At 42.3% G+C, this 16,771-nt stretch overlaps 2 protein-coding genes across 3 annotated transcripts; both read right to left on the bottom strand.

The window, feature by feature from the left end:
* Window positions 1–426: 426 nt before the first annotated feature.
* On the bottom strand, window positions 427–11,153 carry LOC307076757 (solute carrier family 45 member 4-like). Of its 2 annotated transcripts, XM_079737863.1 has the most exons (14): window positions 11,028–11,153; window positions 9,589–10,036; window positions 9,094–9,354; window positions 5,754–5,942; window positions 5,469–5,648; window positions 4,628–5,265; window positions 4,223–4,375; window positions 3,856–4,104; window positions 3,359–3,478; window positions 3,166–3,265; window positions 2,971–3,051; window positions 2,739–2,869; window positions 2,565–2,633; window positions 427–2,285 (listed from the first exon to the last, which is right to left on the bottom strand). In XM_079737863.1, the coding sequence occupies exons 3-14, from the start codon at window positions 9,347–9,349 to the stop codon at window positions 1,989–1,991; spliced, it is 2,463 nt and encodes an 820-aa protein (XP_079593989.1). In that variant the 5' UTR covers window positions 9,350–9,354; window positions 9,589–10,036; window positions 11,028–11,153; the 3' UTR covers window positions 427–1,988. The 2 variants fall into 2 exon arrangements, with proteins under 2 accessions (XP_079593989.1, XP_079593988.1); XM_079737862.1 differs by having other exon boundaries at window positions 9,094–10,036.
* A 2,089-nt stretch (window positions 11,154–13,242) lies between these two features.
* On the bottom strand, window positions 13,243–16,290 carry LOC307086885 (G-protein coupled receptor 20-like; the record flags this gene model as incomplete). The annotated part of the gene is made up of 6 exons (XM_079752233.1): window positions 13,243–13,428; window positions 13,897–14,022; window positions 14,400–14,484; window positions 14,706–14,950; window positions 15,151–15,417; window positions 16,105–16,290. The coding sequence occupies 6 exons, from the start codon at window positions 16,288–16,290 to the stop codon at window positions 13,243–13,245; spliced, it is 1,095 nt and encodes a 364-aa protein (XP_079608359.1).
* Window positions 16,291–16,771: the final 481 nt, after the last annotated feature.

Below are 16,771 nucleotides of genomic sequence, written 5' to 3'. Positions count from 1 at the left end.
GCTCAGGTTCTTGTTAATGCCATATGCAGCACGCAGCTTTGAACTAAACGGCAACAAGGGAAGTACGGCTTGAAGTTCATCTGAGTAGCAGTATGCGGTTATTTCCATCTTCCTTATTATAAATCGAAGTGGTAATCCCATGGACCTATTAAAGAAAAATAATTCAAACGTGTAACAAACATACGCCCTGATTGGTCAGGCGGAGACTGGTAAATTAGTTCTGCACACGTGAACGACGACGGCACCCCGCTCCGTCACGCCCTCTGGTCACACCCACGTGGGCACTCCTCTTCATTCATTCTCAATGAACTACATGTTTTATGGTGGAGATGGCTATACAACATCACCATTTCAAATTGGTGTTATTATGAATACTGATTGATGAAATAATTTAATTGATTTAAACTTCGACATGTTGGGGTTGATTCGTTTTTTATTAAAAGCAAGTTGGCATTCAAGTGTGAATAATATGATTGTACAAAATGACCTGCATCAACAGTTTGCATTTGAGGATATTGGTTAAAGGTAATACTTCTAATAGTACAAAAGACTCAGTAAGTGGTAAGGCAATTGCCAAATCTGCAAAAGGCACAATACACTATTGACTAAATAGAAAAATATAAAACTGGGATAAAGACACAAAACAATTTCTAATAGCAAACACTTTCATCTTATAAAAAATATATATATAAAAATATACATATATATGTATGTTTTATACATATAAACATGCATGTTTCAACCGTCACAGGTACAAGGATTATATCCTTATGATTCAGGCACAAAGGGATGGATCAAGCAAGGATCAAACGATTCTCCCCTTCCATGCATTTCTTGATTAATAAGAAATACCTCTCAAATTACACCTTTCAGTCAAATATATGATCAAACATATTTATTAGTTATTTTGAGACTAAAAAAAACACTAAATTGCCAAAGGCATTTATCAAAGACCTTATTTCTACAGTGTCCTATTTCCATGCTGTCCTCTGCTCACGACATGAACACCATTTTCTTTAGAATTTACCTTCCTTTATGCTCCATCATTTCAATAGCCAATGGAAATATAGTTGTCAAAAGGCTGTATCAACTTGACTTTCATTAGAGTTCAAAGGAACCACAATTCATTATTGAAACACTTTGAAACCCCTAAATTAATTACGTGTTGAAAAGCTACATTACGGATAAACCAACATACATGTGCTTAATTCAACTAAAAAAGTATAGAGGCCATAAAACAAGGTTCAACTTAGTAACTCATGACAACCAGAGTAATTCTTGATCATGTGGCTTCCTAAACGGTATGTTACTGTATGAAAGCAATGGTGACATCTTTCAGAAAAATACATTAAAAAATGTTTGCTTTCCGATTTCAGAGAAAACGCTGTCTGTTGACAGCAACCTTAAAGTCCCTTTCCTCAAATAGACAAAAGAGTTATGCGTCCAGCACCAAGGTTTGAATTTAAAAAAAGAGTGCAATACAACATTTTGTAAAACCCAGGTCATTAAGTCATCATCACAAATACATTCACATGTCTTTTCAACACAGTTGCTGGTTTAGCAGTTTAGCAATGCTATTTGAAACTTGTCAAGGACATTTCTTTCAAAAGTCATACTAAACTATTGTTTCATACTCTAGCGGTGCTGTACTTGCTTGCCATCCAAATATACTTAGCATCGATAGGTAAAATAATAAATATTTAATTTGAACAAATATTTCATGACTAGTGCACCTGTGTGCTTTAACTGACTATAGTAAACTAGCACAAAAACATTCATTCATAATACAAAACACATCCAAACACTAACACCATCCCTGAGGTTGCCATGGTTTCCACTTTCTCAAAACTCCAAAATCAACTCAAGCATGTCAAAGTCACATCATGGAACCTACTTCTTCTGAATACGGTGTGTTAAGACAGAGTCCAATAGTTATGAACACTTTATTCAAGTGATCTGGGGACAGATTCAATGAACCTGAACCCCACTCACACAGTAGGCTTGTACTCCGCACCAACAACACTTGGTTCTGCAGAATCAATCGATTTCAGCTTAGCTGTCCCCTGATTGTTCCTTTCTGCACCGTCGTCAGTTTCCTTTTGCAGAGCTACCATGCTCTGCTCCAAGCTGCTAGCCACCGCCTCAGGGTATATGACCAGGAAACAGGCAGCGAGGAACCCTAGAAATGCACCCCCGGAGGCCACCATGGGAATGACACGAACACTGCCCACTGCCTCCACCACCGCTCCAAGAGCCGAGGCGGCCAGGATCTGACTGACGTACACCTGGGAATAAAACACAGAAGACCACCTACCATTTACACAGAACAGCGCAATATAATAGCAGCCAAGCTTCCACAACATTCTACCACTCAACCTTAAAGGCTCTTCAATACAGACCTGAAGTACATACTAATAAATTATGAAACAATGCAACAAAAATAACAACATGTCTATGCATTGAATTGTGTGCATCCAGCTGGATTACTTCAATTATATAACTGATATGGTAGTTTATATGATTACATCATAATAAATACATGTACAATTAAAATAAACACTCACCTGGCAAGATAAGATTGCACAATCAATACCAAAACCTCGTCGAGATTTTTCAGGGCTGTGATTAATATACTGTTTAACAGCAAATAAAAGCAAACAAATGCAATCAGTAAATGAGCAAAACAAAGGTCTTTAAAATAACAAATCATTGCTTCATCGAGTATGCGTGCGTGTTACCTCTTTGATTTCATGATACTGTCCTAGTAAGGCATATGGACAGTAGGAGATACTCATGGAGATGACACCCATGGTACTGATCATCACCATGGAAACATACACATTAGGGAAGATTGCCATGACAGCAGTTCCTAAATTGAGGGGGGAAAGCGTTTTATAACATATCTTAATGAAAAGAAATGAATACACAAAAACTTAAATGCTGTATATTCTACGCTGGTAAGAGACTCACCAACTGAAAATGCTAAAGTTCCAACCACATAGATGATCTTGATGCTGAGATCAAACCTATCAAGATACTTCTGAAGGATGGCTGGAGAGAGAAGAGTGAGAAAGAGAGATTCAATGAGGGCTCTCTATAATGTGTTGATTTTGTGAGGAGATCAGAACAGACCTAGAGTGTGTTTTTACATAAAGTGAAGCTCACCAGAGCAGAGCGCAGCTGTAGCAGCGTAGACCACCAGTCCCCAGCAGCCCATCTGCACTCCTCTGTTATAGTTTTGCAGCTCTGTAGAATTAGATGGAGCCTGCACACAAACAAACACGATATCTTCTACCCCAGAGAGGCCGCCTATTCCACTGATTATCATCCATGTGTCTGTTTGTCACACATGTCTTACCGTGGGGTCACCCTGGAAGATGACTTGTCCCATGAAGTCTGTGTAAAACACAACCATGGCCAAATAGGAGAACCATGCGAGGAGGTGGCAGACACACAGCCGCCACAGCTCCCTCGGCATCTGTCCAGGACACACAGACACATGCCGTCATACTCGTGGTCGTTGCCAACACTTTGGGTCAATGCTAATGGTAGATCATGGGGAACGGAGGAATTGGGTTGGACTTTAGGACACTTGTGTTTCACTGGAGTACAAAAAAGGACGTGTTTGTACTCCAAGGCCAAACAGACACCACTCTAAATGGAGGCCATTTCACCACTACATAGAAGAGTGATTTTACAGACAAACCCTGGAGCAGATCAGCCTCCTGACCCCTCCTGCTTCCCCTGGAGCAGATCAGCCTCCTGACCCCTCCTGCTTCCCCTGGAGCAGATCAGCCTCCTGACCCCTCCTGCTTCCCCTGGAGCAGATCAGCCTCCTGACCCCTCCTGCTTCACCTTGAGCATGGACAGCCACAGGAGTCGGACGGTGGTGCCGCCCTCGCCCTCCCCCTCGCTGGCCAGAGTTTCGGAGGAGAGGCTGCTGGCCGAGTGCTGCAGCTCGGGCCTCTGGGCATGCGGGCGGAGCGTGGAGAGGTCGTTCAGACTGCGGGACAGCGTGACGGGCCGGTGGAGCCCCGGGTTGAGCCGGCGGTTGCGGAGGGGCTGCGTTCCCACCCGTCCGTAATACGAGAAGGTGAAGGAGGGCTGCAGGGGGGAGGTGAATAACAAGGGCTTCTCATTCATATGGAACTAAAGGCTAAAGAGGAATATAAAAATGCATTCATTTATCTTCGAATTCAAACTTCAAATGATGAAACCATACTTGTCTGTAGAAGGTGGGAGGGTGGGGTCGAGGTGGGTTTGACGTATTTAAAAGTCGAGTCCCCAACTTTGTAGGGGCCGAGCGATTGGCTAGGGGAGAGTAAGCAGTAGGAGACGCACCCTGTTTGACTCCATTTACCGTCTTGGGCTGGCACTGAAATAAACGAGAAGAAATTATTGGCTGAGAAGAGTGAGATACCCATTTCTGTAAAAGGAGGATCAGAGAACAAAGGTTTTATGGCTGTATTGAGTACTGAGTTGTTATTTATAGTATTATAAGTATAGAATATACTGTAATCCTATCTACGAGACCACTCTAAAGACAGGATTCAGGATCATAGTTGTGAATTAATGCCCGACCAAAAGTGGGAAATGCCTCAATGATAATAATAAAAGTGTATTGCACCTTTTTGTTCAGGCTGTCCGGATGATTATCTGATGGTCGGGTCAGAGAATGGATTACTGGCTGTAATTCCACTATCACGCCAGTAGGGGGCACAGTACTACAAGGCAGAAGAGTTGAACAGACAGAACGACCACCATCATCAGATGGTGCGAAGGCTCCATCCAACTCTCCCAGTGTCTCTGACAGGAAGGGATTCGCCTCAGGCAGGAAATTATGTGAGTCCGGGTGAAGGTCAGCATCCAATTTGATGGTGGCCTCCGGCATTGCCAGGACTGAATCACTTTTACTCCGCTCGCGCTCCACGCTGAAGAAGTCCATGTCATTGTCCTGCTCGGCACCAGCTCTGTCTTGGTCATGCGGGGTGTCCTCCTCCTCAACAATTTTGTCGATGTAAGGAAGAGCGTTGCCATTGGGCCTGAGAGACAGCTGGCTGGCCGAGTCCTCGTCCCCCGCGGTGGTGGCCTCTGCGGGGTCCTGTGGCTGCTCAGGGATGCTGAACAGGTGAAGCACCACCGAGACGCTGAATATCAACGCTGCGAAGATGAAGAGGACCTGTTCCTGGGACTTGAACACGCTCCCCAAGAGCGTTCCGGTCCAGTCGAGACCACCCAGCATGTAGCCCACCGCTCCCCCGAGGCCTGAGAGGAAGAAATAAGAGGGAGACATACACATCATGCAGCAGAACTCGCAAAGTTTCCAAAGTGTGCAAAATATGCAAAGTATTCAAGTTTGTTCCATGAGCAACAAAAAGGTGGAGGTAGGGCGCTGTACCACTGCGGCATATTTTTTAATGAGATGTTAGTGTTTATTCAAGTCTAATGGGACACGTCGTGATCGTTACCAGCAGAGAATGCGTGGATGGTCAGGGCCAAGTCCTGCTCCTCTGTGTCAGCAACATCTAAAAGATACGCTCTGATTGGTCCCTCGGATGCGTCAGCACAAAAGTCCAGCACCACGACACCCACCACCGTAAACACGATGCCTATTGGCTGGCTACCTGGAGTGTCGCCTATGGCGAGGCCTGGGAACGCAGTGCAACAGTTAAACACACACACACACTCATGTACACAGAGAACATGTCCACGTGCCAGGCGTGAACAATGTCATCAGACCACGAGGTCCTCACCTATTAAAGAGCCATTTAAAAACATGGCCACGCCCAGCAGAGTGCCCACACAGAGGGCCAGGACGAAGGGTCTTCTCCGGCCCCACCGGAGGGTGCAGCGGTCGCTGGCCGAGCCAATCACAGGAGTGAAGATCAGACCCAGGACGGGACTGAGGAACCAGGTTAGACTGTAGTACTGCTCTGGAAGGCCTGGAAACACCGAGAAAACATGGAAGGAATCAGAGAAACCTTGGGAATCCAGATTCTTGGGAAATATCCAGGTGTTGGTTTTTTTCTTGCCGTTGTTGCACAAAGAGGAATGAAGAATATCGAGGAAACTAGACATGTTGCCGCATGTGCATTTTCTGAAGGAATGCATGCGGTTGTGCCAACTTGTCGTGTGCGCAATATTCCACGAGCATGCTGTCATGCTAATGCTAGGGAGTCTAACGTGCGAGCATGGCAAGTTTCAAGTCCCTGGGCCACTTTGAAGTGGACTTGTTATTGAGTTTTAGTTTGATTACGAGTTATGCCATCCCTCGTCACTGAAGAGGTACTTTAGTTTTTGGAGGCCTGATTACATGCAGTTTCTATACGTGTACCAACTTTGACCACCCTGAGTTGTTTGCCTTTGGAATGGTTGAAGTCAGCGTTTTTTTTCAACATTGACTTCCTTTATAAAGAAATAGCTTGGAGAGCACCTGCGACATGAAAATGACCTTGTGACATCAGTTTGTTAGCTATCAAAACAAAACTGTCCTCATTACTTAAGGAATAGCGGCCCTTGAATTTTAGGCCTCTGTGGTTCTCTGAGCACTAAGTTTGGTTGAATAATGGTGGCTCATATGCATATTCGTATTTTCGCAAAAATTAGCTCTTACATTTTTTATATAGTCAAAATAAAAAAAAATAAAACATGGTCGGGTAGTATTGAGAAGTATTTGGCAATTGGGCTTACGGGGCGGATTTTGCGATATTTTCAAGTTTTCCAAAACTTTCAAGGTATATAATAATCTACCCCGATGGACCTTATTGGTCCTTGAGGAAAAAAGATTCATCATGTCAGATAAGGCCCAGGTTCAAAGGAATGGGAAATATAGTCTTATTTTTTGGCTCTTCAAGCCAAATCTTGCTTGCTGGGTCAGGATTGTGAGGTTTTAAATGAGTCTAGGACAGAAGACTGTTTTAATTGAACTGTTTGCGTTTCAACCACAGTTATGGAAGAGCTTTCTAGCAGACAAGCATGTCCTTAACTACACCTCAAAATAAACTCAATACTAAGTATTGAATAAAAAACATCTTGGACAGCACTATGTTGGCACACAGTGACGCATAACTCAATAATATTATTTGCCATGAAAGGCACAGTACTGAAAAATTGCGGCAGTTCATTGTAAAGTCAGGACTTTTAAAGATAAGACACTTCTGTGGGGAACTGGTTAGTGTTACACTTTACATGGCATGAATCTCAGGGCCTGTTCAAACCTGACATAGAACATTTGTACTCTTTGTTCAATAATTTGTGCAATGATTAACAAACAATGTTACACTATCAGCATGTCAAGATGATCTTGTAAACAAGATAATAAAAATGTAAAAATACTAAACAGCTTTATGGCACTATATTTCTCCAGAGATTTTCCATATAAATCCAGAAGTAGTAACGTGAAGTAGTAACTTGGAGACCTCAAGATAACACACTGCTATCATTGTCATGTGGGAACTAAGTTTGAATCAACTGGGAAAACGTTGTTGTCCTCTTTACCCACACATAATGGATGGGAGGGTAGCTACGCTGAGCATACCCCCCCCCCCCCCCCTCTGCATAGTGCATACCAGCTCTTGACTGTTTGTATAACATATAACATTACAGTACAAGGCTCAGTCCCATAGGAGTACTTTCTTTGTTGACTGGAGTTAGAGCACCCAGGATATAATACAGGATATGATAATGAAATGGAGCAAATTAAATCGGTAGTATAGAAGGCCCATTCGATCCTCTAAAATGTGGTTGGACGAAGTGGCCTGCAGGTTCCCATGCGAATGTGTACCCGTTTGGGCTTGTTCTGCTCCAGCATTTCCTCACACATAAATAATAAAAGACACACAGAGAAGTCTGTGGCATAAATATCACTGTCAGCCTCCCTGTCTCTATCCACCATTCTCAACATTTCTCTCGTCATTAGGCATTCTAGCATGTGACGTGTTAACTGTCATAAGAAGACACTTTGATGCAATTTATGTTGAATTTGTTCACACTATAATAGGAATTTGATGAAAAATCTTTTCTTTATAGGTAGATAAATCAATAAGGTCGAACAGACCTCTAATTTCTAAGCATGTGGGAGATGCTTGACTAAAGAAAACTATAAAGGAGAAAGAGGTGCAATTAAAACCTAGCAATAAAGTCTTCACTGTTATAGTGTCCACCCACTGTAATCTGGTCAGAACTCCAGAGACTCCTTAGTCAAACAGGGCTAATCAAAAAAAGAGCTCTACTCAGCAATAATGGTTGAAAGGCATGGTATTGATTTACCTGTGCTGCTTGAATGTATTACAATCTGAAAGAACGATTCATTTTTTGCTGGTAATTATCATCATCATCATGCTATGCCACAATCTATGTTATTTGGATTTTAGGAGAAGGATCAAAGACATCAACAAACTTCCTCTGGAAGAATGATCCATTATTAGAACAATTGTTAATGATCAACACAGGCAGTATTCCAGTTTTAGGGGATTGAACCCAGCAGTGTAAGAAACAAATACAATTCACAGTATAGGAATTGTGTTTCTAAAGCGCTTTTGTTAAGGGCAAGCTAACATTTCTATGAAATTCTGAGCACTGTAAAAATATGCTTTGTTGGACATTCCTGTCGTACCATTACCTATCCAGGGGTAGAGGCCTTTGTCCTGCTATGCTATTGTGGCAAACCAGGCAACAAGCAACATAGCCACTGGCTGGCTACTGTTGGGAAACCTGGGTAGGCCATCTCTGGATGGAAGAAGATTTGAAAGCTATATCGTTTTTCCTGACAGCATTCTTAGCCGCACTGTGCTTTTGTTGCGCAAGGTCAGAGAATATATTATTTCTATTTATTTTTTATTCTGAATCATTGTGATAAAAGCTTTGGGTAGCACTTGTTAAATCATTGAAACTTTGTTCATGCGTCACTTCATTGAATGTCAGCATCACCTTCAACTATGAGAACTTTTTGTTTCCATTAGAATAGGAGTGCCATAGTGTCATTGTTTATTCATGCTAATATTTCAATAGCATCACTGGTTCTAGTGCTTCATTTTAACGTATCGATACAATCAACTCCATTCTTATCGGCACACAAGCGTCAGGGGGTCCTACCTATTTGCAGAAGCACGGGCGTCACCAGGGCGGTCTCCATGGCATAGCAGAACTCCCGTCCAAACATCACCGCTCCATGCATCAGCCAGCGTCGCACGGAGATCCTCCCTGGTCTGGCTTCACCCTCGTCTTCGTCCTGTCTCTCCTGAACAACCATCAGCTTGTCTGTCTCAGGTAACCTCCTGACCTCCTGGTCCCCAGTCACCTCCTCTTCTTCCTCTTCTATCAGAGGAGGTATGCTCCTCTGACGAACCATTTTTGCTAAAGGGGTATTTATCTTTGATATGTAACTCACTATGTGAACATGTGACTTCACTTCAATTAATATAATAACTTATATTATTACTTGTATTATATATTCAATTTCTTAATCTTGAATCTTTATTGTTGCACTGCACAAAGGGGCTGGATTCAGTTTAACTTATGCCCGTTATGTAGCATCCATGTTCATCCTTAAATTACAACTCCATATAAATAAATACAATTATGTCTTACTGCTTATGAATGCCAGTCCGGTTCCTCCTTCTCCAATTATGGGGATTTACATGTAAAGCAAACTGGCTGATACTCCCATGACGACCATGAGACCCTCACTTGAGCTGCAGTATAATCTGCTGTTGAAGACTTTACCACACATGAGGTTCAAAATAAATCAAACAAATAGCTCAATTGATTTCACAGTTATGTAGTCTAATCCTACAGTATTATTGTGTACACTTTGTACCGATACCAAGATCAACGCTCTGATTCATAGTAGCTCAGTGGAAGTCAGTGCAGTTTCTGTTAGAATTTGGAAAAACCAAAGACGCTGTGCAGACTGTGGTGTGTTGGCTGTGTTTCGGGGGAATGCTGTCCTTTTTGGTATATTGGGTGAAGGACTCTATCAGCGGAGCAGGTGAATTGGTGGTCAGCTCCTTAGCATAGCCCTAAATCCCTTAGTCATCTAAAGAAAAAGAAAAAGTGCCAGTTAAAAAAATGTATCAGACAGAAAATATGTGTTTCAGTAATCAAGCAATGATTGATTCTGTCCTGGGGAATGCTTGTCGCTACAGTTATTGTGAAAGAGAAAAAGGATAGAACAGGGAAGTCAAACTGTTTTAGTCAGGCGGTTTACAACATACAGATTCTGAGATTATACATACATTCAATACTTAATACAGACACAAAGTTGTATAAAATTCATGTAAATTAACTTTTTCTTTTAGTTACATCATTAAACAGGTAATAAGCAAAAACAATCGGACAATCTGCAGAAAAACAATACTAAGGAATATCTTTATACATTTCTCTAACTCCTACTGGAAATCGGAATGGCTGAACAATATCTTCATCAAATGTTTTGCAGACACACACAACTTTAGAGTCCAAACACTGCGTCTGGAGGACCCGTGAGTGTACAGAGGTAAACACCAGTATCTACTGGTCTGTATACAACTATGAGAATAACTTTCTCCATCTAAATGTTGGAACTTACTCTCGAAGGAAAAGTATGCAAACATGAGGAAATGTGCTAACGTCTTGAACGCATTATTTGGCTCATCTTCATTTATGCCAGTCAGCCTTTTCCCTCATGAAGATTAGTGCAAGTGCAAATGCCATTCCACCATGACTGATGTCATTTTGAAGCCTGCTTGAGACCAGCTACCAGCAGCCTCTGTCCGGACTATGCAACGCTGGCTTACTCCATTCAGTGCAAGTCATCCGAGTATGTACTCGGTATATATGAATAAATGTATGTTTAGCATATTTTAATGTAGGAAGATCATTATGACCTGCTCATTTTGAAAGTAGCTCGCAAGCCGAAAAGACCTGGGCACCTCTGCGTTATATGATCCATCCACAGGTCAGCGAGCCGAGGCTAGCTACCAGCTGTAGCGCTGCTCCGTCACCACGTGAACCAACCACCTGTAAATAAAGTGACTCGTGCCACGTACCTGTCGCGTGGCTCGCGTTCGGAAGGTACTTCGTGAACGAAGGTGTTATAAGACTCGCGTTACTCCTCTGGAGGCACTAAGAGCAGCAGCGGGTGTCCTCCTGGTCACTTTGCCCATCAGTCTCACTGGTATATACTACGTAAGTGTAAACTGGGAGAGCGGAGAGGGTGACTGACGTCACCGGACCCAACTCACTACGCACCTCTTGGGGGAGGAGTCACGGCTCTCCGATGGTTCAAAGTTCGTAATGGTTTACGCCGTGATGGATTTAATTATTCTTTTCCTTGATTCAGTTCGCCAAGAAGCGTCGTTCGTTCGTCTAGTCGAGTTTCCGGTAGCGGTGAATCGAATCATGGAATGTACGGTTCTCAGCTGAGTCAGACTCAGCTCCTCCCTCGTTCTCATTCTTAAATGATCGTGGAAGTCGATCATCAATCAATATCACAACTTTAACCAAACGCAGCGGGATGGGGGGCGGGGGGCTGGGGGGGGGGGGGGTTAGGTGATTAATGGATGGTTAACATATCAGCAAGATAATATATTTGATTTAGCAATAATGGTGGGGGTCCTGGGTGGAGAACGAACCATGAAAGAATGAGACAAATTGACGGGACATTCAAATATTTGATTAATCTGGCATGACACAGAAAGTACAAAGACAGCATGCATTTATAATTTCACTGATATTGAATCGTATTATCGTACGCTCGCTCACTAAGCCTCTTCACCACTCACAGTCAGTGAACGAACAGCGACTCAGCGACTAGTGGGTCTGGGAGGAGTTGAGTCTGAGAACGAACGAGAGAGAATAATCTGTTCGGTTCGTTCGTGTTGAAAGATTCGTTCATTCGAACTGATTCGGGCGCGAACGAGTCGACCCATCACTATTACGGGATGGGTAGTTCCTAAAAAAGAAAATGGGTCGTTCAAAAAATTATGTACACAGTCTTATACCTTTGCTTTTTATTCCATGTTCCCATTTTTATTTTGCTCCGAAACAAACGTTTTATGGATACGACTACCTTGACGAATGAATGGCTTGTTTCCAGGCTTAAAACTCTTAATATAACGATTTTATGAAAAGCCAATGGAGAAAATGAATGGGAAATTTACTTGGCACAAAAAGTTCTTCATGGTCAACATTTAATTTTCAATGTTTTCAACTAGGCCAATAGATGGTTAGTCATCCTTCACTACATTAGGCTTACACTTCAGTAAAAAGTAGCAAGATGGCCTAGGTAACTTTATTCATGAAGGTTTACGTAACAGTTTAAATGTGAAGCGGAGGTACATTCATGGATGGCCAACTACATTTTCCCTTATACTTCTAAAATTAGGGGGCCAGGCTCGCCATGGGGCCATGTGAATTTGAAATGTGAGGGTTAAATAATGTCTCATCAAAGAAAAAGATTAGACAACACTGAAGTCAATGTTTGTTTTACAACTGTGCACATGAATGGATTTCTTTGCCTTGACAATCATTAAAGTGATTTTAATTCACAATGAGATTTTTTTTATACAGATGACATATTGACAAGCAGGATTTATATCTTGGTTCATAACTCCAGTTATGAACATTTGCATGATAAGTATCCCCGGATGAAAAAAAATTCTCCATAGACGGTTTGGGGAGACGGCCTAATTTCATATCCATGACATAATCAGACACAGTGCTTGTATTCAAAAAAAAAAAAAAAGTATCTTCTAGTACATTTATTGCCGTACGGAGATCCACATGGACATAGCTATACCTCTGCCTTCAAGGGCAGTCGCTAAGGTGAGTGAACGTCTCATTATCAAAGGTCATACGTCACACCGAAAAGTCACACATTCAAGGACAGAAAATCAGTTGTCTATTGACAATATTTTCTCCTCTTACATTGTCCGTGAGGAGGATGGTCCCTTTGCACTGGCACTTGCCAGATCATTGATCCTGATAAACACATCCCCTCATTGGATCACTTACAGTTCTACACAGGGCAGTTTCAAAGCTTCTTTGTGTAAATGTGTGCTGTTCTAGATGTGCTAGTCGTTGTAATATCATCAACTGTTTCTCATGATCCTGTGTTGAAGAAGCAAGCCTGGCGTCACCACGGTCAAACTTGTCTCTGCATTTCATTTCTGCAGAGAAACAAAACATAGTGATGCAATAAGTCCCACTTCTCCTCTCTCGGAGTCACATGACAGGGCTATCACACTGTGTTATGGCTGTTCCTCACGTTATAGATTCTCTGAGAGGAGTGGGGGCGGGGGTGGCAGTGATGATGGAGGTCATCATGATGGTGTTGTTAGTGGTGGCGTTGACCATAACTCCAGATACCTTGGAGCTGTGGTGCATGCTGATGATGTCATTGCTGCTCGGCTCCGCCTCCGCACGGCGACACAGACTCCTCATGGTGGACTGGGGAAACAATGAACATAAATAAATAAATGAGTCAGGATTTATTCATCTTAAACTCATTGCTAGGCAAATATTTTGTAAAAATACTCTCTGTATCTGCCTTGCACCTATTGCACTCCTAACCCTCTGCAGAAGCTGGGTCCATTCTCTGTGTTCCTTATCAAGGTTTTTCCTCTTGGGATTGGGCATTCCCTTGCCCTTTAGATGGCTGAGTGTTAGGGGGGCGTTGTATGTGGCCCTGTTAAGACCGTAAATGTGAACCAAGGGCCAATTCAAATTGATGCACCTTGATCAGTTAGGTGACTAAAGAATTTATGAATGAATTAATTGATAATTAGGCTTTAAATTGTTTAGTTATACACTGTTTAGTGTATAACTAAACAGATAACAACTATTATGACAAATCAGATGATGAAATAAAGGAAGAAAGGTGGATGAATGCGACAAAGATCACTTGTGTTGTGTTACCTGGAAATTGTTCGTGACAAAGCAGTAGACCACAGGATCCATACAGCTATTCAGACTGCTCAGAGTCACAGTCAGATGGTACACGATCACATGGTGGGGCATCTCTGGATAGAAGTACAGCAGCACCTGCAGCACAGAACCAAACACGGATTGTAAATATTATTCTTGATGATCTGATCAACACCATTCTGTATAGAGCGCATCTACAAATGCTCCAAAACTGGCTAGCACCTATAGTTACGAGTAATGTATCTCCTTGCACCCATCGGGTCTACTACTGTCGGTATTACAGTTTTAGATTAACCATTCCTACTTATACTTACAGTATAGGGGGAAACTTTTTATCCAAGGCATCTTAAAATTCTGTTAGTGCATACATTTCTCACGCCATTGTTATCACGCCATGCACCACAGATTGATCTACACAGTACCAAGGTGAGAACACCTGGGACGCTGTGACAGATATTCTTAAACACTATGTTTAGCACCTATTACTCTCTCACCTGCCGGATGTGGAAGGGCGTGAAACACACAGTGAAGATGATGAGCACTGTCGTCAGCAGCTGGACAGCTCGCCTTCTCCTCTCCCTGGGAAAAACAAGTTCAACGTTATATTTGAAAGGTCAACAAACACTGTGTATTTCTGCTAACCATATGATAGTAAACCATTTTGCACTGCTTACATAAAAACTGTTAAAGGAAATACATCCTTAAAGAAATTGAAATTATGCAAACATGAGTAATAAATGCTAACCACATTCAGAGTTTCACCCCATGTTGGTTCTATCACAAATAGCACTGAACCTCACCTGCTCTGCTGCATGAGTCGATGGTCCACCAAGGCCCACATGATGCGTAAGGTGAAGACCACAATGATGACGAGGGGCAGGAAGAACTCTGTGATGGTGAGGAAGAGAAGCTTGGAGACGCAGCAGCCCGTGTGCTGGAAGGCGGTGGAGAGGAAGGAGTAGGTGACCACGATGGCAAACAGCCACACGGAAACACACACACACTTGGCCACGTTAGCGTTACGCCACCGGCGGGACGCTTCGACCTACAGGATCAACCAAAAACAACCATCTTTTTTGTGTGTTTCGCAGAATGGACTGCTTTCAGAATCCTAAACCATTAGGTCACTTTTATACGTGTGAAGACAGCGGCATATTGCCTCCTGGATTCATAAGATCTTGGGATAATCGAGCAACTGTAACGAAGAAGAAGAAGTAGAACCCAGTAGTAGTTCTGATAACTGACCTGCACAATGGAGATATACCGGTCGACACATATGCAGGTCAAGAACAGGATGCTGCAGTACATGTTGACGAAGTAGGAGAAGATGTGCAGGTAGGAGCAGAGGAGGCAGGTCCCCCCGCTGTAGTACAGCAGGATGCGGGTGGGCAAGGAGAGGTTCACCAGCAGGTCCGTGACTGCCAGGTTGATGGTGTAGATCACAGAGGTGGTCTTGGGCTTTGTGCGCAAACAAAAGACGTAGAGCGCCATTGTGTTTAGCACCATGCCTACCTGCACACGCAAGAGACCAGGGAAAAACGTTAGAAAGAATAACAATGGGAATGACTTTAAAGCACTGTAGGTATTTGAGTGTACATTTTCAGAATAGGCCATAGCCATCCATGAATCATTGAATTGCTATATATTTTGTGTTGACGTGCCACAATATATATTTTGTGTTGACCTGCCACAAATTTAGATTACAGACTGTTCCCGACTCTGCCCAATCACGGCATCTCTTCGCTGGCCGGTTCAGGAAACAAATATTTTCTGTCAATCTCAGGTGCGTGAATGAAACACTTGTCAATGGCAGAGAAACATAGGGAAGGAGCAGGGCGGGAGGGGAGGTTTTCTGTGTTGATCAATTTCTAAATCCTTTCCACTTGCTCTCTTTAAGACTCTTACATCTTATCTACAAAAAAGAAGGATGGATCTTAGAGGGGAAGAAAAACGCATAATCTAAATAAATACATTTAGATGAATGGAGGATATTCTGCAAAGTAATAAAAAAAACATTTGACAGTGGGGATAGTTTAAACAAGATGCCAAGATGGCAGTTGTTAAATTGTGTTATTATCACTCGGGGGCTATAGATAGAGAAAATCTGCTTTTTACGACTCCAGGCACACCACAACACGTGTATGTGAGGGTAATGTTGGCAGTTCAATAGAAATACAGAAAGAAAAAGGATGTACCTACAAGGAATATGAGGGAGTTGATGACCATGAGAGTGATCCAGAGGCTGTAGAAGTCGTGGTAGAGCCCCTCGTCCAGGTGGGCCAGTCTCTGAAGATAGGGCTCCACCACGCTCCCATTGCCTGAACCGTTGATCACAGCCAACGTCTTATTGTTGAAAGTCCATCCATCGGAGGAGTTGGACTTCATGATGATGATGGATATTAAATATATATGTTTCTGCAAAACAAAATTCAAACATTAGTAACTTTAGAAAGGCCTCTTAAAACCACAATGAGCTTGTTTGTTTGAACGGAAGTAATATGTAATTATAATAAACATGATGTTTTACATTATAGTATTTTTAACTTTGTCCAAAGCATATCTGGCCGTTTAAAATGTGAGGGGTTCATTATCTACGCGTCGTTTAATCCAGTAAGCCCACTTAATTCGAAGCATTGACAGCAAATGCTAAAAATAATTTGAGGCAGAAATCTATGGGCTTACAAACTTTGTAATGCACTCACTTGGCATATGAAGACAATTCTGCATCTGCTTCTTAATTTATGTCTAATGATTCATAAATAAACTTAGAAATGCATTCTAAATATAAGCCACAGAATGACAGCAAAGTCTAAACTAAATAATGACTTCCAACATTTAGAAGTAATATTAAGGCATGGTTTTGGTT

The sequence above is a fragment of the Pollachius pollachius genome (assembly GCF_949987615.1).
Source record: "Pollachius pollachius genome assembly, chromosome: 1".
Classification (NCBI taxonomy): Eukaryota; Metazoa; Chordata; class Actinopteri; order Gadiformes; family Gadidae; genus Pollachius; species Pollachius pollachius.
This window is presented reverse-complemented; position numbering and strand designations above follow the sequence as displayed.

Coding starts and splice junctions, on each gene's coding strand:
- LOC307076757 (XM_079737862.1), bottom strand. CDS start 9,349: ATGGTTCGTCAGAGGAGCATACCTCCTCTGATAGAAGAGGAAGAAGAG. Junction 2,870..2,970: donor AACTTTAGCATTTTCAGTTG/GTGAGTCTCTTA, acceptor CCCTCAATTTAG/GAACTGCTGTCATGGCAATC. Junction 2,286..2,564: donor GTGCAATCTTATCTTGCCAG/GTGAGTGTTTAT, acceptor TTTTATTCCCAG/GTGTACGTCAGTCAGATCCT.